General features: G+C 54.2%; 1 protein-coding gene across 2 annotated transcripts in view; it reads left to right on the forward strand.

Annotated features, from left to right (window-relative positions):
* Nucleotides 1-22,026, forward strand: part of MBTPS1 (membrane bound transcription factor peptidase, site 1) — a 55,072-nt gene that overhangs the window by 31,685 nt on the left and 1,361 nt on the right. For both annotated transcript variants that reach the window (XM_005664321.3, XM_021093728.1), the window contains 11 exons: nt 4,446-4,590; nt 7,714-7,902; nt 8,328-8,500; nt 9,243-9,358; nt 9,817-9,973; nt 10,918-11,042; nt 11,715-11,792; nt 14,372-14,512; nt 17,062-17,193; nt 18,107-18,233; nt 21,351-21,481. In XM_005664321.3, the coding sequence (XP_005664378.1) occupies nt 4,446-4,590; nt 7,714-7,902; nt 8,328-8,500; nt 9,243-9,358; nt 9,817-9,973; nt 10,918-11,042; nt 11,715-11,792; nt 14,372-14,512; nt 17,062-17,193; nt 18,107-18,233; nt 21,351-21,481 (1,514 nt within the window). The remainder of the gene's footprint in view (nt 1-4,445; nt 4,591-7,713; nt 7,903-8,327; nt 8,501-9,242; nt 9,359-9,816; nt 9,974-10,917; nt 11,043-11,714; nt 11,793-14,371; nt 14,513-17,061; nt 17,194-18,106; nt 18,234-21,350; nt 21,482-22,026) is intronic.

Consider the following 22,026-nt stretch of genomic DNA (forward strand, 5'->3'; position numbering starts at 1 on the left):
CGGGGTCCAGGCCCCACATCGTGTGCAGTCACTGTGTCTGCCTGGTCTCCCCGCCCTCTGATGGTACATCTGTCCTGTTGTCCTTCACGACTCTTAGTCCTCTGGCAGGGCTGGCCTTTTACTCTCTTGACTGTCTCTTGATGGGAGTTCATCTGATGCTTTGTCATTATAAGCTTTCTCAAGGTTATATATCTTTGGCCAGAATTCTTTTTTTTTTTTTTTTTTTTTTTTTTTTTTGAGGTGGGGGGGTCTTTGTGTGGCATATGGAGGTTCCCAGACTAGGGGTCAAATTGGAGCTGTTGCCGCTGGCCTACACCACAGCCACAGCAACCTAGATCTGAGCCGCATCTATACCACAGCTCATGGCAATGCTGGATTGTCACCCCACTGAGGGGGGCCAGGGGTCAAACCCACGTCCTCATGGCTGCTAATCCGGTTCATTACTGCCGAACCATTGAGGGAGCTCCCTGACCAGAGTTCTTTTTCACTTTTTATTTTTGATTTTAGATTTACAAGGTTTTAAACCTTATCAGTACATGTGGACTCGCGCATCCTTCACCAGCTCCCCGGGTGTAGCTGTTACAGCACAGGCCTCGGGGCCTGGAACTTAAACGTGATCGTTAACGTTCTGCTTCCTGGTCCAGGATTCAGTCCAGCATCCTTGTCGCATGTAGTCATCACGTGTCCTTCATTTCCCCCAGTTGGGACAGTGCCTTGGTGTCCTTCCTTTCATTGTGGGAGGTGTTCTCTCCATCGTTAGTTTTCAGTGATGTGTCCGCCTGCACGCTCCAGGAAGCAGACGCCACCGTGGGCTTAGACGTCCACAGGGAGGAGCCCGGGAGGAGGGAGGAGAGGGGAGGGAACCCTCACCCAGTACAGGGCTGAAATCCTGCTCCTGGGGAGTCCCGGAATCAGAGTCACCATCAGAGGCGCCTGTGTCCCCAGGGGCGGCCCTGGCCTGGCACTCTCTGGGCTCCGGCTTCAGCACAGGCGAGGTGGAAGGTCCAGGAGGGTCCAGAAGGGTCCATCAGCTGGGTTCCACTGCAGGAGAGCTGGTGCGGTGCTGGCTCTGCCAGGGGTCCACTGACATTGCTCTTTGTCCCTCTGTGACCACCCGGTGTCCTGTGGGGACCCACTCGAAGGTGGTCTTATTTCTCTTTTTTTTTTTTTTTTTTTTTTGTCTTTTGTCTTTTTGTCTTTTGTTGTTGTTGTTGTTGTTGTTGCTATTTCTTGGGCCACTCCCGCGGCATATGGAGGTTCCCAGGCTAGGGGCCGAATCGGAGCTGTAGCCACCGGCCTACGCCAGAGGCACAGCAACGCAGGAGCCGAGCCGCGTCTGCAACCTACACCACAGCTCACGGCAACGCCGGATCGTTAACCCACTGAGCAAGGGCAGGGACCGAACCCGCAACCTCATGGTTCCTAGTCGGATTTGTTAACCACTGCGCCACGACGGTAACTCCCGGTCTTATTTCTTAACACACTTGCACTCATGGGGTCATTGATGGTTCCTGCCCGTGACAGTTATTACTGCAGCCGTTGCCCTGTGCTGATTCTCTTTCTCATTCCTTCTTCGTTTATTAGTTGAAATTCTGCTTTAAGGGTGAGCTGCTCTTCTCTCGTTTATTTCTTTACTCAGTTACATCAGTAGGGACGCATAAATACTTGCCTTGCTCTGTGGATTATAGTCTGTTAATGCCATTGTTTATTTTGTCGCTCCTCTTGTCCCAGGTTGGCTCTCTGCAGCTCCTCCCATTTACTGCCATGGCTTTTCAGCACGTCTCCATCAGCTGGGGCCACATTCTCACATTTTGGCAGCATTTCCTTGCCTGGTGTTGGTGTTGGTTTTTAGTCCAAGCCTCCTGGTCCTTTCATTGGAGAGTGGGGTTTAGAAACTGGCACCTGGGCACCAGGCGTGCTCTTGGTAGCCTCTTGGCAGGCAGAGCCGGGAGTGTCTGCACACACACCTGTACCTGCCGCTGCGTCTGTCCGTGAGCTCACGTGTCTCCTGATGCCACCTCTCACCACGGCTGTCGTTAGTGATCCTTCCTCCAGCAGCAAGGAACCTGGTCGGTTCCTCACGGTGTTTCTTTCTTTCTTTTCTTTTTTTTTTTTTTGGTTTGCTTTTTAGGGCTGCCTGTGTGGCACATGGAGGTTCCCAGACTAGGGGTCAAATCGGAGCTTCAGCTCCTAGCCTACGCCGCAGCCACAGCGACAGAGGATCTGAGCCACGTCTGTGACCTACATCACAGCTCACGGCAACGCTTGATCCTTAACCCTCTGAGCAAGGCCAGGGATTGAACCCATATCCTCGTGGACGCTAGTCAGGTTCGTTACCGCTGCGCCACGATGGGAACTCCCCACAATCCTAGCATGTACATGGCAACTAGTTTTAGAACTGCTGGTAACAACAGATTTACTAACTAGAGAGTGGTATTTGTACACAGTTCTTTTTTTTTTTTTTTTTTTTTTTTTAATCATCTTTTGTCTTTTTTTAGGGCTGCACCCATGGCATATGGAGGTTTCCAGGCTAGGGGTCCAATCAGAACTGCAGCTACTGGTCTGCACCACAGCCACAGCAACTTGGGACCCAAGCCACGTCTGAAACCTACACCACAGCTCACGGCAACACCGGATCCTTAACCCACTGAGTGAGGCCGGGGATCAGACTCACAACCTCATGGATCCTGGTCGGATTCGTTTCCGCTGCGCCACAACGGGAAGTCCTGGGTACAGTTCTCTCCCTCTTTAGCTGTATAGAGGAGTGTGCCGTTTTCCAAAGTTAGGGTCATTTCTTTCTTCCTCCCACACCCCCTTGTCAGTCTGGTTTTGCTCTTTGTTTGTGATGCGGTCGAGTTTATTCGTAATGTGTTTCTTTTTGGATCCCCCTCATCCTGGTTGATTTCAGCGAGTTATGCCTCGAGTGTGAAACATGACCATAGCTCTGCACCTGGCCAGGTGTCGCTCCCTTCAGCCTTCTGTCCCCGTTGTCACTGCCCTGGTCCCTGCATCCGTGTAAGTGACAACCTCAGTAGCTTTGGGTTTATCCTCCTTGTATTTCTTTCTTCACAAGTGGACAGATACATACCTGTCACCTTCTATCTCCTTTCTTACCTGAAGGATAGCCTTACTGTAAATACTCTTGTGCTTTTTGACTTAGCACTCCCCTGAAAATCACTTTGTACTCATTCAGAGCCAGAGCCTCTCTCCTCCTTTTTTATAGCTCTTTAGTGTGTCTTTGTTACATATGGGCATTTAAATTGTTTCCAATATTTTGGAACTTTCAGCTGCTTGTGCCTGTGTATTTCAGTCTTGTTGGAGCTGTCTGCCCGGAGCCTCACAGGCAGTGTCCACTCAGACTTGCAACTTGCTGCCCCTCTGACACATGAGAAATGGCTTCTCCGTGGAGTTTTAATTTGCATTTCTCAGGTTATGAATGAAGTCACACACTTTGTCTATGGTTAAGGGCCATGTTTACATCTTTTGGTGAGGTCTGTTCGTTTCTTTTACCCACTTTCTTTTTCTCTGGAGTTTTTGTCCCTTGGTTTTTTAAGCATTCTTCCCTCATACCTTTACTTCAGGTATTTCTCCCAGTTTATCAGTTATCTTTTGACTTTGTGAAAGTTGTTTTTGGCCATGCGTTTTTTGGGGGTTTTGTTTTGTTTTGTCTTTTTAGGGCTGCACCTGCGGCATATGGAGGCTCCCAGGCTAGGAATCTAATCAAAGCTACAGCTGCCAGCCTACACCCCAGCCACAGCAATGCGGGATCCGAGCCACGTCTGCAACCTACCCCGCAGCTCACGGCAGCACCAGGTCTTAACCCACTGAGCAAGGCCAGGGATCAAACCCACAACCTCATGGTTCCTGGTTGGATTCATTTCTGCTGCGCCACGACAGGAACTCCTTTTTTCTCTTTTCTCTTTCGATAGCCAGATTTGTTAGACTTTTGTTGTTGTTATTGCTCCTGGAATTGGAGCGCAGAATGCCTTTCTCTGTACTGAGGTCAAAGAGAGTGGCCCATGTTTTTTTCTGTGACTCGTTTGCTTTCCTTTATTTACTTGAGACCCTGATCCTTTTGGATTTTATTCTTGTGTGTGGTGGGAGGTGTGGCTCTAATTCTCTCTTTTGCCAAAGGGCCATCTGTCCCAGCTCCAGTTATTAAAAAGCCCATCTTGGCCTGGTGATTTGAGACGGAGTCCAGGGTCTGCGCTGGGACCCCTGCAGCCGCAGCATCCAGGCTTGCAGAAAGGGAGAGGCGATGCCATGCCGCCCTCTGTTCTGTGGTCCAAGCAGGCTGGCCGGAGGGCTCAGGGCAGGGACCGTAGGCGAGGGCAGCTCTGGGAGCCGGCCTCCCGGGCTCAGGCCCGCCCGCTGACACCTTCGTCTGGCGTGTGGCCCCAGTGCTGTCGCTGACGCCGCGTCCTCCCCGCTGTGCTCTGTTTCAGTTTGAGCCCCGGCTACATCGACCTGACGGAGTGCCCCTACATGTGGCCCTACTGCTCGCAGCCCCTCTACTACGGCGGCATGCCCACCATCGTCAACGTCACCATCCTCAACGGCCTGGGTGTCACGGGAAGAATCGTGGACAAGGTGGGACTGCCCTCTGGCTGGCCGTGAGCCCGGGCAGGGCCGGACGTCCTCCTGACGTTGAAAGGGACAGGTCTTCCTCCGTCGGGGCGCTGGGGCACTGGGGCCCCGACAGATAAGTCCTGGTGGATTAGCGGTAGCGGTCGCTGCTCTGTGACTGGGGAGTCTGGAGTTTGGCGTCCGAATCAGTGACTTCCAGTTGAGCCTTCAGCTTTAGCTTCCTACCTGCGGTTTAAGGCCCACTTGCAGTTACTGTTTAATGAGCACCACTGGGCCTTTGCGTTTATGTGAATTTTGTTTTTATAGTCTTTTTTTATTCTTACCGTGTAAACATTATCTCAACAATAAAGGATAGAGAAAAAGAACAGAAAAATGACTTCAGTTTCACACACTAACAGAACCACGACTTTTAAAAGTAGTCCTTTGTAGCTCTTATCTGAAAGACATATTTTTTGTTATCTTCGTGTGGTGGGCAAAAATTTAGTGGATTTTTTTTTTTAATTTTCGTGTTATAAATGTTTAAGAACATAGCTATGTATACAGTACCAATATTCTTTTTATTTATTTATTTATTTATTTTTGTCTTTTTGCCATTTCTTGGGCCGCTCCCGTGGCATATGGAGGTTCCCAGGCTAGGGGTTGAATCGGAGCTGTAGCCACCGGCCTACGCCAGACCCACAGCAACGCGGGATCCGAGCCGCGTCTGCAACCTACACCACAGCTCACGGCAACGCCGGATCTTTAACCCACTGAGTAAGGCCAGGGATCGCACCCGCATCCTCGTGGTTCCTAGTCGGATTCGTTAACCACTGTGCCACGACGGGAACTCCCCAATATTCTTTTTAATGGTTATTTACTACTCAGTAGCATTGTTTAATCAGAATTTGTTTACCGTTTCTTCTGGAACAGTAGGTGGTTTGCAACTGTAAACGCCATACCGGATACCTTTGCATATATGGTTTTCTTTTCTTCTGAATTATTTTCTTGCTATAAACTCCCTGGACCAGGCTCCCGAGTGAGAGGCATGAACGTGTTCGGGCTCTTTGTGCGTAAAACCAGATTCTTTCCCAGCAAAGAGCCCCGTCAGCTCAGACGGCTGCTGCCCATGCACAGACGGGCGGTGTCTCTGCTCAGGGGATAGGTCTAGTTTTCCCAATTTTGTGAGGTTTTTAAAATTGAGGTAAAATTCGCATACCACAAAATGAACCTTTTAAATCAGGCAGTTCAGCGGTTATCAGTATATTCACAAGTAGTGATGCCGCCATGCTACCCTGTAATTACAGAATGTTTTCCTCACCCAAAGACGAAGCCCCTGTGAGCAGGCCCTTCCCTCCCCCCCACCCCAAGACCCCGGCACCTCCTGATCCCCTTTCTGTCTCTGTGGAGTTACCTTTTCTGGACATTGGGTGGAAGCGAATGGAACCCTGCTGAGCCTCACGGCTCTGAGGCTCCTCCGCGCTGCGCGGATCCAGAGGCCGTTGGCTGAATCCTGCTTCGTTGTGTGGATTGTCCCCACTTTGTCAGTCGAGGCAGTTGGTCTGTTTCTCTGTGGCTCATCTTTTGTACCTCCTGTGTGTGTGTATATGTATATATATATATATATTTTTTTTGGCTTTTTGCCATTTCTTGGGCCGCTCCAGCGGCGTATGGAGGTTCCCAGGCTAGGGGTCTAATCGGAGCTATAGCTGCCGGCCTACGCCAGAGCCACAGCAACTCGGGATCCGAGCCGTGTCTGTGACCTACACCACAGCTCACGGCAACGCTGGATCATTAACCCACTGAGCAAGGGCAGGGATCAAACCTGCATCCTCATGGTTCCTAGTCGGATTCGTTAACCACTGCGCCATGACGGGAACGCCTCTGTGGCTCATCTTTTAACCTTAAATCTATGGGGAAAGTGGGCCCCTTGCTGAACGTGTGCCATCCACCTTATTGGTAAGGTGCGTGTCTGCATGTTTGTTGACTGACTATTTCCTCGTCTGTGAATTATCGTTTCATTTCCTTGGCCCGTTTTTACTGGATCAAGACTGTCCCTCTCAATCCAGTGAGATCTTCACATCATGGAGAAATTAACCATTGTTGTCAGTCATGCAAAACTACCCCCCAGATTATTGTTTTCTTGTCTCTGTGACATTAGAGGTGGTTTAGTAAAAGATTTTGGTGGTCGGGGGGTCCTGTCAAAGTTTCATGTTTTCATGTAGTTGAATTTTCATCTTTTGTGATTGCTTCTGTTGTTTCAAAAATTAGAAACTTATCCCTACAGAAATGTTAAAAAAAAAATCTAAATTTCACTTTCCACTCGTTTTCCTTTTATGCTTGTTAAATAGTTAATGTTTTCATCTGTGCTGAGGTAATTTGATTCATGATGTGAGAGATAGATGAAGGTTAATTTTTTTCCTCTGTTGTTAACCAGTGGTCTCAAGAGCACTTATTAAAAATCTCTTTCCTCTCTCACTGTTGATGATGCTACGTAACATTTCTTTATCCTACAAAATAGTTTTCTTTTTCACACTTTTTTACTGCGGAGACTCCCTTGGGGGGGAGTCTGTTGTTGCTCTCCGGGTTGGGAGAGGAGTGAGGCGCGTCGGGTGCCGTGAAGGACTGGTTCATCGTAAGAGCTGCTCTGTGTTTCTCCTCCTCGGCTCCCCTGCCCCCTTCCTGAAGCTTCCGTGCGGCCTGGCCGGCTCGCGCTCTGCCCGCCGGGTCACTGGCTGCAGAATCTCACTGGTGACATGCCGTCCTGTTCCTTTATTCCTTTGAGTGATGTGATTCTTTGAGCGCACAGCCAGTTGAGGTCTCGGCCCAAATCTGAGAATTTTCGCCTGTGTGGGTTCTCTATCAGATCGAAGCTCTTGGTCGAACCGTGTGTGCCCCGCCCCCACCCTACCCCCCTTTTTTAGGCTTAGGAGAAAAATTCTCCTTGAAACCGGAGTTGGTCAGCACCAGCGTGGCTAGATTCTGCTGGCGTGTGGCGGCCCCGCCATCCCCGCGGCGGCTTCGGCCTTGGTGTCGGCTGCTCCGTGTCCGTGTCCTCTCACTCGGCCCGTTCAGCCCGCGTTCTCGAACACCCACCCGGGGGTTTAGGGCGGAGCTTCTCACGCAGCCTCTGCGTGTTTCCTCCCGCAGCCCGAGTGGCAGCCCTACTTACCGCAGAACGGAGACCACATCGAGGTCGCTTTCTCTTACTCCTCAGTGTTGTGGCCGTGGTCGGGCTACCTGGCCATCTCCATCTCTGTCACCAAGAAAGCCGCCTCCTGGGAGGGCATCGCGCAGGGGCACGTCATGGTCACTGTGGCTTCCCCGGCGGAGGTGGAGGTACATGCGGGGCGCGGGGCAGGGCGGGGGTGGGGGGACGAGGGGGGCGGTGGAGCGCCTGGGCTCTGGGAGGTGAGGGGCGGGGTGGGCCCGGGGCCTGGCGAGCAGCCGGGGAACAGCCCCCTTGGTGCGTGAGGTGCAGGTGGGCCGTTTGGTGCCAGATTTCCAGTTGAAAGTGATGGCAGTAAATAAGGTGACCCTGCTGTGGTCCCGTGCCTGGACCTTGACGTCTGAAACCCTTGAAAGAAGAATCAGAATGGGCTTAATTATGGTCCACGAATGTTTTTCCCTGCTTTTCCTGTTATTAGAAATTCTTATGTTTTGACTCTTCAGGTTAAATTGATAAGTAGAAGTGAGGTTTCAAACCGAAAACCCTGAAAGGTGCTTCTGGGCAAAAGAGACGTTTCAGTGTGGTTTCTTTCCAGTCCAAAAACGGCGCAGAGCAGACGTCAACCGTGAAGCTCCCGATTAAGGTGAAGATAATCCCTGCTCCTCCTCGAAGCAAGAGGGTTCTCTGGGACCAGTACCACAACCTGCGCTACCCGCCCGGCTACTTCCCCAGGGACAACCTGCGGATGAAGAACGACCCTTTGGACTGGTGAGCGGCTGCCGGACCCGCGCCCTCTTCCTCCTCCCTGCTCCCTGTCTGCAGGACCGGGCTCACCCGCGTCCATCGCAGGGCCTTGTGGTCCCGGGCACCTGCTTCCTGTGAGACCCCCGTCGTGGGGCCGCCGCAGGCCTGGGAGGCGCCCCTGCCTGGCTTCTCCTGTTGAATCAGCCGGCGCATCTGGCGGTCCTCCTCCAGACATGGCCCGCGTCCTGCTGTCTCTTCCACCGTGTGCGGGTGTCTTCACCTCTTTCCTGCGGCGTCGGGGGCTTCCTGATGAGTCTTGTGGCTGTCCCTGCTCCCCCAGCTCCATCCTCCGGGTAGCAGTCCCCGGAATCGCTAAAGAGCTCCATCTGTCACAGTTTGCTGAAAATCCCCGTAGCTGCCTGGCCAGACTTCTTCGCGTGTCAGACTTCCCAGTGGCCACCCGAGGTCGCTGCCAGCATCTCTGTGCCCCTGCTGGCTTCGTCCCGTGCAGGCGGCTGCCGGCCTTTGACACGTCTGTCTCCGCCGAAGCGATGCTTCAGTGCGCTTTACACAGCTTTGCTTGGGCTTGTCTTCCCTTTTGAGGTCCTTGCTCTGCCGTGAGGGGCTCTCCTGTTCACACCCATGTTACGAGGAGCCCAGAGAGGGCTGGGCTCCCGGGCCTCTGCGGGCGGTGGAGCTGCTCTTCGGTTGCCTTCCCTCTGAGCAGGCACTGATGGTCCTGGTGCTGGGCCTTCCTGTGTTGCAGGAACGGCGACCACATCCACACCAACTTCAGGGACATGTACCAGCACCTGAGGAGCATGGGCTACTTCGTGGAAGTCCTCGGCTCCCCCTTCACATGCTTCGATGCCAGTCAGTACGGTGAGCAACCACGAGCTGCTGCCCGGGCGGCGCTGCTCAGCCAGGGAGGGCGTGGGGCGGGCCAGGGTCTCCCGGTCCCAGGGGGCCAGGACCAGGCCCCCGAGAGCAGCCCGTGTTCCTGACCTTCAGCCGGAATGGGAGGCTTTCAGAATGACTGGGGACAAAGAGTTGTGCACTTTTGTTGTATTAAAGAAACACTAGCAGGGAATTTTGCTTCTTTGCAAGTAAGCGAGATATCCGTCGTCGGGCATCGCCCGTGCTGCAGGCTGCCGCGGGCTGGTGTCCTGTGCGGTCAGTCCCTGCGCCTCTTTCACCCCCTTCGAAAGCGGAACAGGGGCACAGGCCAAACATTGGAAGCCAGTAACTGGAGATGATGATGCCGCGAACTGCTGCGATCCTGGAACGGGGGTGTCCTGTGGGTGAGGGGGCCGTTCTCACCCGGGTGCCCTGTCCCTCAGGAACTCTGCTCCTGGTGGACAGCGAGGAGGAGTACTTCCCCGAGGAGGTGGCCAAGCTGCGCAGGGACGTGGACAATGGCCTCTCACTCATCGTCTTCAGCGACTGGTACAACACGTCCGTGATGAGGAAAGTCAAGTTTTACGATGAAAACACGAGGTACTGATACAAATTGATCTTTGGGTAAGAAATTTGACTTTATGGGAATTAAATTCCACCCCTCAGAGACTTAACCTGGTTTTTGGGGCCCACGGCGGTGTCACACAGGTTGACACTCCTGGTAGGAAAGCTCCCTTCCCTGTAGCCATGCTCTCGGCAGTGGTTGCGAAGCAGGGGCCTGCCCATTGGCCCAGGTACGGATTGAAAGGGTAACTTACACTGGAGCTCGAAGTTTGGGTTTCCTTCTCTTCCAATCTCCTGTCTCTTGCGCTGACCCTGTGTGCGTTTCAGCCTAGTTGATGAGTTATCATTGAAGAGTTGCCAGTGTGTTGTGACTGTCTCATGCTTATGATACACGTTCTTTCTTTAGAGTTGGACTTGGATGTCCTAAGCTTCTTTTTAAAAATTTTTTATTTTTATTTATTTTTTTGTCTTTTTAGGGCCCCACCTACGGCATATGGAGGTTCCCAGGCTAGGGGTCTAATCTGAGCTGTAGCCGCCGGCCTACACCACAGCCACAGCAACACCAGATCCAAGCCACCTCTGCAACCTACACCACAGTACACGGCAACGCCGGTTCCTTAACCCACTGAGGGAGGCCAGGGATCGAACCCGCAACCTCATGGTTCCTAGTCGGATTTGTTTCCGCTGCGCCACGACGGGAACTCCACCCTTGTTTTTTCTTTCACTGACCCTCTCGGGGTCTAGGCTCTCTGTGCAGTGTGTTTGAGTTACAGGCAGCGTGTTTCATGAAACTGAGCTTTGATTTATTCTGCACACTGGCTGGAGCATTTCCACTGTAGTGTTGCTCAGACCCAGACAGTTCGCTTTAGCTGAAACCCACTGCAGACAGGCCAGACTCCGCTGGAGAAATCAGTTTTGTCGTGAAGATATGAAGCGCATGTGGGCTGCTCTAGTCCCTCGTTAACCCGTCACCTTCACAGGCAGTGGTGGATGCCGGACACTGGAGGAGCCAACATCCCAGCCCTGAACGAGCTGCTCTCAGTCTGGAACATGGGGTTCAGCGATGGCCTGTACGAGGGGGACTTCACCTTGGCAAACCATGACAGTAAGGGTTTGTGTTTGTTGGTAGAAGGGCTCGCCAGCCCCAGAGATGGGCCAGCAGCAGCCGTGTGGGTTCGGAGAGAGAGCGAGCCCGATGTCACGGCACATCGTGAGCGGGATCTGCAGAGCGAATTGCTCAGGGCCTTTGGGGGGGAGGCCTGCAACGCTGGCTGGAGCCTAGTTGCCTCCAGTTTGCAAATAGAATCCCTCCGGCAAGCACTCCTGATCCTGGCGCCACTGTGAGATTCTTCACGTCCTGTGTGCCTCCGGAGGGGAAAGAGCCCTCAGCTCCCTGCTGATTTATGAAGTTCTGTGTGTGGAATAACTCTGCACAGCTCCTTTAGGAAGTATCTTCCCCACTCTGTTCACTTCGGTGGCTAGTTTCTAAAACAACATCCTGAGCCTTACTGTCCCTGACACGGCTCGTCCTGACTTAAGCCCAAGTCTGATGGCTCCGCCTTTGAACATCTACTCAGAAACCTTCCATTAATAGCATATTGTGCTTAGCTTGGACTTTGAGGTAATTCTTTGTAGTCTGTGTGACCGGGCAGTCATAGCAGCCCCTCTCTCAAGGTTAAAAACCATCTTCAGAAACACACAAGGCCTTGGGTAGATGAGTAGACCCTGATGCACCCGTTCAGTGTTTCCAGGTTAACTCTGAGCTCCTGTTTTCTAGTGTACTACGCGTCGGGCTGCAGCATTGCTAAGTTTCCAGAAGATGGCATAGTGATCACACAGACCTTTAAAGACCAAGGTAAGGAATGCTGTTCGTAGGTTTTTTGGTTCCCCGTTGCCTTTCTGATGTGTTTTTTATTTTTAATTTTTCTGCTTTTTAGGGCTGCACCTATGGCATATGGAGGCTCCCAGGCTAGGGGTTGCATCGGAGCCACAGATGGTGGCCTACACCACAGCCACGAGGGACCCGAGCCGCGTCTGTGACCTACACCCCAGCTCACAGCAATGCCGGATCTTCAACCCCCTGCACGAGGCCAGGGATCGAACCCGCATCCTTGTGGATGCGAGTCAGATTCGTTTCCGCTGCGCTGCAGCGGGTCCTCCCCTTTGTAATTTTGTGACCACAGTTTGAGTGTATGTAATTCACACATGGTAGCATTAACCCTTTGACGAGTACGCACAGCTCAGTGATTTTCAGTGTGTACGCAAGTTGTGCCATCATCAGCACCCTCTAATTCCAGAAGATGTTCCCCCCCCCGAAAAGATCCCCCCATTAACATATGGATTTGTATAAAATGCACGGCACTGTTTGATGGTACTTGAGGTGCGACCCGTGTGTAGTGGCTCTTGGGGTCACACAGAAGGATAAGGCGGTGTCTCACTGATAACTCGAATATGTGGATGGTGACCCCTGCCCAATAAGTTGAATTTCCTACAGAGAAGAGGGATTTTGGAATATTTGTGGATTTTTTTTAAACTACCTTCACTGTTGCTTTAAACTTTTGTTACTGCTCACCAGTTGTTCTGCCCCTGGGATTGCCTGAATACTACAATTTTAGAAAAGCGTTGACTGTCCTTTGCAGTTCTAAACTGTGTAAATATGAAGAATATCACAGCGTAATCTCCTGAAATTCCCTGAAGAATTAGAAGGGAAGAAAGGTCTTTCCTTTCAGTTTTGCTTTTTTAGCCACGGACAGGCATCACCCGGGAAGGCGGACGAGGCGGTGTCCGCCAGCCCTCACGCCTGTGACACTCTGCTGTGTGCTCGGAGCAAAGAGGGGTGCCTCCGCCCTTGCCTAAGGCAGCAGCTGCCCGGAGCCCCACACCACGTCTCCCTCACGTGCACGGGGCCGCGGGACTGTGCACGGCGACCTCGATGGCTTCGGGAAGCGCACAGGCTGGCGCGTCCCCCCGTGCTCGTTGCTCTTTTGTATTTCAGAGCGGAAGCCCCCTTCATGGTGAAGTGTGTCATTTCCTGTAGTCGGAAGTCAGGGCCGGTTTCCCTCGTTGAAAAGGATGAGAAGGCAGGATTTCTCATGTGTTTGCATCTGCAGGGTTGACCTCATGTCTGTGTTACCTGGAAGGGGCTCCTTCCTTCCAATCAAGGCAAAGTCAGCTCGTCACTAGTTTTCATAAGGCCGTATTTTGACTTTAAGCCCCTAAGTGGTCTTGTCTAACCAGTCCCCTGGCCCGGGTCACCATGTAACCCGTTGCTCACAGGGCACCGTCACTTCTGGAAGTCCCCCCAAGTGAAGGCCGTGGTCTTCTTGTCACCTTGGAGCCGTCTGGTGGCTCCTTGTTGTGAGGGGAGAGGACCCACGAGTAGGTGTAGGGGTGCAGGCTTCATTTTGGTGTCGTGCTAGCCTGGAAATAATTAATTGCCTTGGAATCCTAAAATTTTTAAGGGGTTTTTTTATTTCCAAACAGGCTTTGAGTTGAATAATCTTTTGGGTACAAAATAGGGATTTGAGAATCTAGGTTATGTTGGATCAAAAAGGACCTATTGTCAGAAACCAGAGTCGGTCCGAGCCCGGGGCCCAGTGGCACTGCCGTGTGTGTTTGCCCCTCTGTGTGTCCTGCTGCACCGTCCCCCTGCTCCTCCGCTCAGTTCCTGGTGGGACTCTGTGCAGAGGGCAGGAGGCGCTGCCTTCTCGCAGGCCCTGCCCGGGTGACCCGCGCCGTGGGCACAGGGCTCTGACGATGTGCATCACTGCCAGCGGGAGGCACGCCTCTGCTGCAGGGTAACACTGCGTATGTGATGGTGTCGCTGGCAGTTGCTGCCCTGGCGGCTGGGCGGCCTTGGCTCCGTGACCCAGCAGGCGTTGTGAACTGCGTCGTCTGTGGGCAGAGGTGAGAAGGCTCTGCTCTTGGGACATTCGCGCTGTGCTTCTGGGACTCAGGGAACGACGGGTACCTTCATCTAAATTGAAAAACGTGGGCCTCTGTTTTAAAAACGAGTTGTGGTTGTCCTTGCATGTAATTGTTGGACACAAAGCCTGGGACCAGTGCCTGTAACTGTCCGCGCAGGTGCCTCAGCGCTGAGTGGGGCTGCCGCTCTGTGTGGTGTGAAGACATGAGCCTTTCAGGGTAATAAAAAGTTTTCTTTGGGGCTGAAAAGGGAGAAGTGACACCTCTAGGATGGTAACAGTGCACCAGCCTCCCCAGGGCCAAGGAGAGGTCGGGGGTGTATGTGTACGCGGGCCTGGGCTTTGCTGCAACATTCTTTTCTTATCCTAAAAGCTTGCCCTGTGGTGAGTGAGTCTGAGAGTTTACTGTGGTGTTTTTTGTCAAATGGACTAAAATGTCAAGTTACGGGGCAACTAGAAGATGGTTCATTTCTCTGCAGAAATTCTCATGGCTGTTCTTGTGCTGTTTCAGGATTGGAGGTTTTAAAGCAGGAAACGGCGGTGGTTGAAAATGTCCCCATTTTGGGGCTGTATCAGATTCCAGCTGAGGGCGGGGGCCGGATCGTGCTGTACGGAGACTCCAATTGCCTGGACGACAGTCACCGACAGAAGGGTGAGAAGGGGTGGGTCGAGTCCCTTCTCCCCCTTGTCCCTGACCAGGCGCCGCTGAGATGCTGGCGAATGGCTGGAGGCTGCGCGGTGGGCCAGGTGCCGCTGCTCAGACTCGAGCGCATTTGCGTAGATGTCCAGGTGCCGCTGCTCAGACTCGAGCGCATTTGCGTAGATGTTTCCTAAAGCGAAAGAAAACTGCCTTCGCAGGACACACACACACACACACACACACACACACACACCCACTAGGATGCCTGGTCTCTGGCACAGACACACACACACACACACACACACACACACACCCACACACCCACAAGGATGCCTGGTCTCTGGCACAGACACACACACACACACACACACACACCCCCACCCACAAGGATGCCTGGTCTCTGGCACAGACACACACACACACACACACACACCCACACACCCCGCTCCACGGAGGCGAAACAAAACTGCCTTCGCAGGACACACACACACACACACACACACACACACACACCCGCTCCACGGAGGCGAAACAAAACTGCCTTCGCAGGACACACACACACACACACACACACACACACACACCCCGCTCCACGGAGGCGAAACAAAACTGCCTTCGCAGGACACACACACACACACACACACACACACACCCGCTCCACGGAGGCGAAACAAAACTGCCTTCGCAGGACACACACACACACACACACACACACACACACACACACCCGCTCCACGGAGGCGAAACAAAACTGCCTTCGCAGGACACACACACACACACACACACACCCCGCTCCACGGAGGCGCAGATGCCAGGACCGCCCTGTTTTGGGGGGGGCCCACTTCGGGGGTTTCTGCCCTGCCCAGCATCCCTCTGGAGTCCGAGTCCCTGCCCTGCAGGCCCCCTCTGGGTCTGACCCACCCCTCTCCTGCCAGTCACCCTTGCCTCTCCTCCCAGACCTGGCAGTCTCGGCTGTTGTGATGGGTGCTTGATGTCATCGTTGGGGATGCAGGGAGCTGAGAGGGGGCGTCGGCCCGTAGCACCCCTCCTCTTTTTCAGCGTAGCTCGTTGCGTCCTAATGCGGGCCTTGAGCTCGGACGCGCAGACGTGACTCTCTGTCCTTTTGTAAAGGAGGAAAGGTGAGACGGCGGGAAGGAGAGATGGTGAAAGGCTTCTGTCTCTGCCTGGTGAGGCCATGACGAGACCAGGACCCGAACCTAGTCTTCTGAGTCCTTGGGGGACTGGGGCAGGCGGGAGGTGGGCAGCCGTATCCGCCTGTCTGCAGAGAGTGACCAGCTGCACAGGAGTGGGGCCCGCCGCGCAGCGCTGGGCTGGGGGTCTTGTGCGTGCTCCCCCAGTGTGACGGTTGTGTCACTACGTTCCTAGCATTTCGTGTTTTAAAGCCTTAGAACACGGATGGTCTTTTTAGAAATGACAAGCGAAGGTGAAAGTCATGGTGGAAAGAAAACTTTTATTTCTACAGAGATTGTCCTTTAAGACCCGAGATCTCTGATGAGAGTCGTAAAATTGTAAATACCTGGAGTTCCCATCGTGGCGCAGTGGAAACGAATCTGACTAGGAACCATGAGGTTTCGGATTCGATCCCTGGCCTCACTCAGTGGGTTAAAGATCCGGCATTGCCGTGAGCTGTGGTGTGATTGCAGACCTGGCTCAGATCTGGCATTTCTCTGGCTGCGGTGTAGGCTGGCAGCTACAGCTCGGATTAGATCCCTAGCCTGGGAACCTCCATGTGCTGTGGGTGCGGCCCTAAAAGACCGAAAAAAAAAAATTATAAATGCCTGAGAGACTGTCCTGGTCCTTATTAATCTTCTGTGGCCACCTGGAGGAGCTTTCGGGGCCGTGAGCCCTTGTCCAGGGCTCTCTGTCATGAGACAGTGCTTCCCGGAGCGGCTCTGAATCGCGTCCCACCCAGGCTGGCGGCGTCGGTCCTTAGCGCCCCTCCTCTTTTTCCGCGTATCTCATTGCGTCCTTCTCATGGGAGCCAAGTGCCCGCCGGGCAGCTCCTCGGTCGCTGGTAGGAAGGCTGCCTGCGTGCACAGCCCTCAGCCCCCCGTGATGTCCCCGAACAGCTGTTTTTTGCTTCCGTGCTTTGAAGTTGGGGCCCACTGAGTCCAGGCAGCCCTGGCTACTAGACTCCGCACTGGGTTGACCTTGAACCCTCCCTCCCTGTGGTGCGCACATCGGGGTCCTGGCTCTGCCCTCACGTGAAAATCCAGATCCTTCCCCCAGGACAGCCTTCAGGCATTGGCGGGAGCTTTGGGGCCTCATTCTCTGGGCAGTTCTCCTCCCGCTGGTGTCACGTGGTCCTGCTGTCTGACCTCACCTTGAGGGACCAGGGCAGAGGGGCGCCGGGGCAGCCCTGCGTGCAGCCGTGCGGCCGCCCCGAGCCGGGGCTGGGAGTGAGGCTCGCGGAGAGGAGTGTACTGTGACCTCATCTTCTCCCAGCCCCGGCCCGCCTCCTCTGGGAACTGACTTCGATTATCCTGTAGAGGCTGCCTTAAGAAAGTCTGCTTGCTAACAGCATGTCGCTGCACCCGCAGACTGCTTCTGGCTCCTGGACGCGCTCCTGCAGTTCACGTCGTATGGGGTGACCCCCCCCAGCCTCAGCCACTCAGGGGACCGGCAGCGCCCCCCCAGCGGAGCGGGCTTAGCGCCACCGGAGAGGATGGAAGGTGAGTGGCCGGGCAGGGCAGGGCGAGTGTCGAGGGCCACCCTGGCTGAGCCAGCGGGTGTTGTCTGCTCAGATGAGCCACGAGCTCCGGGTTCTGGGGAGGAGCAGCCAGCATTTTGAGCGCTTACCAGGGACCAGGCACCGGCCCCGGGGCTGCTTTCCACGCCTCACACTCTGAGTCCTCCCAGAACTCAACTAGATCCTTCTTCCCAGTTCGCGGAAGAAGAAACAGGCGAGAGAAGTTAGTACCCGCCCTGGGCGCCTAGCAGTGCTCCTGAGCGGCTGGACGCTCAGGGCCTGACCTCCCTCCTCACGGGCTGCGCAGCCGCACAGTGTGGGCCCTGGTGGGTGTTGTTCTGAATTTCCCAGCAGCCATGTTTACAGAGTGAAAACACTCTTCAGCTCTCCAGGCCAGAGGCTCTTATTTAAACATGAGCCCATCCATCCCATCTCAGTTGTTCAGTGCCTGCACATGGGCAGTGGCCACAGTAAGGGACAGCACAGCCCTGAGAAACAAAGGAATTGTGAATTTTGAACGTGCTCCTGGCGGGGGGTGGGGTGCTAAGGAAAAACATTTGAAAAGAGAAAGCTGTCCACGGAGCGTGTCTGCGGGTTGGACTCCTGAAGTGGAGCTTCACGCGTGTGGTTGTGGTCAGTGAGGTGGCCTTGCCGCTGCTGTGCATCCAGCGTGGGCACCTGGGAGGGAGCAGCTGTCCTGATCTGTTCTCTCCCCCTCGGCTGTGAGCACATCACCTGGGAAAGGACAGCCAGGCCTCGCTCCTGGCACCACCTGGCAGACAGGTTAACAGCAGGGGGAGTGGGCGCGACGGCCAGGAAGCAGACTAATGAAGCCTCGTTTTGCCCCTGCATCTTCTGCACAACAATGGTCCCGTTGTCGCCCGGGTGCTGCCCAGGAAACCACCTGCACCGGTACTCCAAGGTCCTGGAGGCCCGGCTGGGAGGCCCCGAGCCACGGGCACTGCCGGCCTGTCCGCACCTGTCGTGGGCCAAGCCACAGCCTTTGAATGAGACGGCTCCCAGGTTGGTGTCCTGTGTTACTCTGCTTTTTCTGCCGGGTTTATGATTCATTGCCTCTTCTTTTTCTTTTTTTTTTAATAAGAGCAAATGGAATTTTACTGACACCGTTATCAAATAATCAAATCTAGCTTGTCCTTCCGTGATGGTTTTCTAAATGAGCAAGCCCCCAAAGTGACCTTTAGAATTACGCCGCTGGTGGCATCTTGCATAGAAAGTGCTTTGGGTAATGAGCTTTTCTTTGGGTTTGGTTGGTTCTTGCTTAAAAAGCTGTGATATGACAGTGATGTGCCTGGAAGGGAAGCTTTGGCTCCTCTAGTTTGGGGTTCAGGAGCTGAGTGCTCCCCGTGCATGGTGTTGATCTGAGATACAGACAGGGCCTTTCTCTGACCCACCAGGGGGCAGAGACTTAGGGAGTAGATCTGGGTCCTGGCTTGTTACCAGGCCTGGAGTTGTGTCTGTGCCCTCGCCCTGTGCTGAGTATTGTCCCTGGAAGTGTGACCTTGAACCAGGTCACAGATGCTGTTGATCAGCCTGCTTCTCCGTGGAATTGTTAACCCCGGCCTCTTCGTTGGTGTCATTTCCTTTCAGAAATTGGGTTACCCTTGCCGTTTCTCTGTGGGCAGAACAGCTGGCTCAGTCCATTGGTTCCAAGTTTTCCCTGGCTCACTCGCTCTGTTTCTGTTTTCAGCATCCCTGGCCCCAGCGGGACAGCATCCTGCTCTGGCCAGGAGATTTGGGGTCCTGGCACAGTCCCATGTCCTGGGCACAGCCCTGTCCCCCCCCACTCCCCGACCCCTGAGCGATGCCGCAGGCAGCTGTCCCTCCCCCCAGCAGCGCACCTCACGCAGGAGGCTCCTGCCGTCTCTCCCCACCAGGCACTTTGCGTGGGTCTCAGCGTGTGCAGGTGTTGCGATAGCCAGAGGGCCACCGGCCACCCTGCGAGCCACCAAGAGGAGGACGCCTGCAGGAGCTTCCTTTGCTTTACTGTCGTCGTGAACAGAAAGCGTTGTGGGATCACGCTCTTGTCTTCTCTTCAGCACTTTTCTTCCCGACGCTTTCAGTACTGAGTACTTTTCCATCCCAATTAGCATTCCATCACTTGAACATTTCTGATAAGATTCCGTTTCTACATCTGATTTATTTATAATCTATCATTATCCTCTCACTCAAACCAGACGTTAACTCTAGCCGAGGTCGGCAGCTCTCCCTCCAGGGACAGTCGCTGTTGGCAAAGGTTCCTGAAACCCAGTTACTCTGCGCGGTGCCACCCGGAGCCTGAGAAACAGAAAACTGCCCCTGGGATCGGGCGTCCACCCCACACAGTCCATCCAGCACCAGCCCGGCCCATCAAGGATGCTGATCCAGCACGCAGCTCCTAGAATTTGATTTTCACTGTCACACTCCGGGGTTCCTTCTTCATACCCCACCAGGCTTCGCCTTTATCTCACATCTTGTCGGAAGTTTTCTCAGTCCTCAGCAACCTAGATCGAGGTCTGGATTCTGAATCTCTGAGTTGTTTGGTTTTTGGCTGCGCCTGAGGCATACCGAAGTTCTTGGGCCAGGGATGGAATCGGAATCACAGCAGTGACCTGAGCCACTGCAGTGACCAGGCCAGTCCTTAACCTGCTGCCCCAGAAGAGAGCTCCTAGATTCTGAATCTCTGAGGAGCTGTGGGACACCGTCAGACAGCTCCAGACAGGCCCGGAAAGGCTCAGGGCTGAGTGCAGGTGTCCACTCTGTCGCTGAAACCAGGACTCATTGCCCAGGGTCTGTCCTGGGCTCCAGGTGTCCATACTCGGAGCAGCTGCAAGGGTGTCAGAGCCACGAGGGCCCGGGTGAGGCTGGCCTCTGTCCTCCCCTCGGGACACTGTGAAATTCTCATATGGTAACACGGTCTGCTGTCACCACGACTGCTCCGTGCCAGTCACATTCTGGAACGGGATGGCACCTGTGAGGATTAAAGTACAGCCGCGCGTCTATTCATCTGCAGGTTATAAAGCTTAAACGTCTTTGCTCCCACAACGTAGCATCGTCAGTTTAATTTTCAGACTCATTAAACCTGAGATGTGAAGTTAAATCATAGAAAATAGAACAGGTTGTTATTCCCCGGCACTTTGCAAGCAGTTGCCCAGCTGGACGTGCACGATAGCAGCTTATCTCTTTCTTGCTCAGAAATCCTCTTTACGGCGCCAGCATCTGCCAGCTTCCTGCTGACCTCCGATAGGGCTGAGCGTGTGTGCCTTCACTGGGCTTTGCGAAGGAAGGTACGGGCCAGCAATTTCCAGTCAAATAAGAAGCAGAGCAGGGGGCAGGTCACAGTTGGCAAACCTGTTTTCTTCGTCTGCCTCCTTGCAGGCCGAGCAGCTTCAGGGTTTCCACCAGCGCGCTTGCTGTCCCCTTGGTCCCCGCGGGCTGCTCTTGGCAGGGTCCCACCTCTCTTCCTCGGCTGGCGTTGTGGGGGCCTGGACCGGTTCTTTAGTTCTCAGCCCAGTCATGATGGCAGTGCTGTCAGAACCGGGCCGGCGCCTCTCCAAGAGCACGTCCTGGCCCGCAGGTAGGCAGGCAGGCAGGCAGCGGCTGCTCCCTCACTCCCACAGGTCGTTTCCCTCCGCTGCTCTGTTGCTGGCGTGTCTGCCCCATTTTCCCTCCTGACAGTGGTGCCCTTGAGGACAAAGGTGGTGGCAGGCTGCCGGCCCAGGTCGCCACCTTGGTTGCGTCCGTCAGAGAGCGGGCGCCGCTGGCCCTGCTGCTTCGTCGTGGAGACCCCGCCCTTCGAGCTGGACCCTGTCTGCTCACCGGGCCTCGGCGCCTGTGTCCACCGGCTCCTTTCTGGGGCTGACGTGCGCTTTGCTTTCCTCCTGCTGGTGACGTTTCCGGCTTAAGCCGAGCCACGCGCCTGTTGGTGTTATAACCCCCGCCCCCAGAACTGAATGTCGTGTGTGCGGACTCTGACGTGCCTGGAAGTGTCCTTCCAGCTGTCACAGCTGCCTTAGGTAGATGTAGGTGGCACGTCGTTTCCCAGTTCTCTTTAAAGCACTTTCTCTTCCTTAGGGATTGGCTTAGCTTCCCAGGCTAGTACGGTTGCTTATTTTTATTTTGTTTGAATCCGTTTTCTTGAAGTAACCTTTGGAAACACCAGAAGTTACTCTCCATCGACCTGGACAAAGTGGTGTTACCCAACTTTCGATCGAATCGCCCTCAAGTGAGACCCTTGTCCCCCGGAGAGAGTGGCGCCTGGGACATTCCTGGAGGTCAGTTCTTGGGCGCTTTGCGCTTGGGCTCAATCACATGCTGCCGTGTTAAAAGTGGTTTTGCTCCCTCCCCGCCGTCAGGAGGGGCCAGACCGTTCCCGCTGTGACTTGCTGGAGCCACGCGTCCTGGCGTTCTTGGTGGCACAGACCAACAAGGCCAAAAGCAGAACTGAAGATAACACATTGCAGTCTCTTAGAAAACCCTTCCTGAATTTTCCAAGTTAAACCTCCTTTACGGTGGCCGGCTGTCCAGCCTGGCCCCTGAGCCCTCCCCCAGGTGCCTCTGCTGAGTCTCCACCCCAGCCCGCCTGGCCTGGGACCCTCACCCTAAGGGACATCAAATGTCCCCTACACAGATAACGGCTCTTGGCCTGACTCGACTGTCTGGGGCAGGTTGTCCCTTATCTGGGACCATTGGAGCAAGTCATTCAGGAGAGTGTGGGCTCCTCTCCTGCTCTGCAGATGCCTGTGCTCTTGTAAGAGTCTACAGCTCCCCAGGGGCGCTTCTTCTGCTCCAGCCCTGGGAACTTTGTGTGCTGACGTCA

The sequence above is a fragment of the Sus scrofa genome, chromosome 6 (assembly GCF_000003025.6).
Source record: "Sus scrofa isolate TJ Tabasco breed Duroc chromosome 6, Sscrofa11.1, whole genome shotgun sequence".
In the NCBI taxonomy this organism is placed as follows: domain Eukaryota; kingdom Metazoa; phylum Chordata; class Mammalia; order Artiodactyla; family Suidae; genus Sus; species Sus scrofa.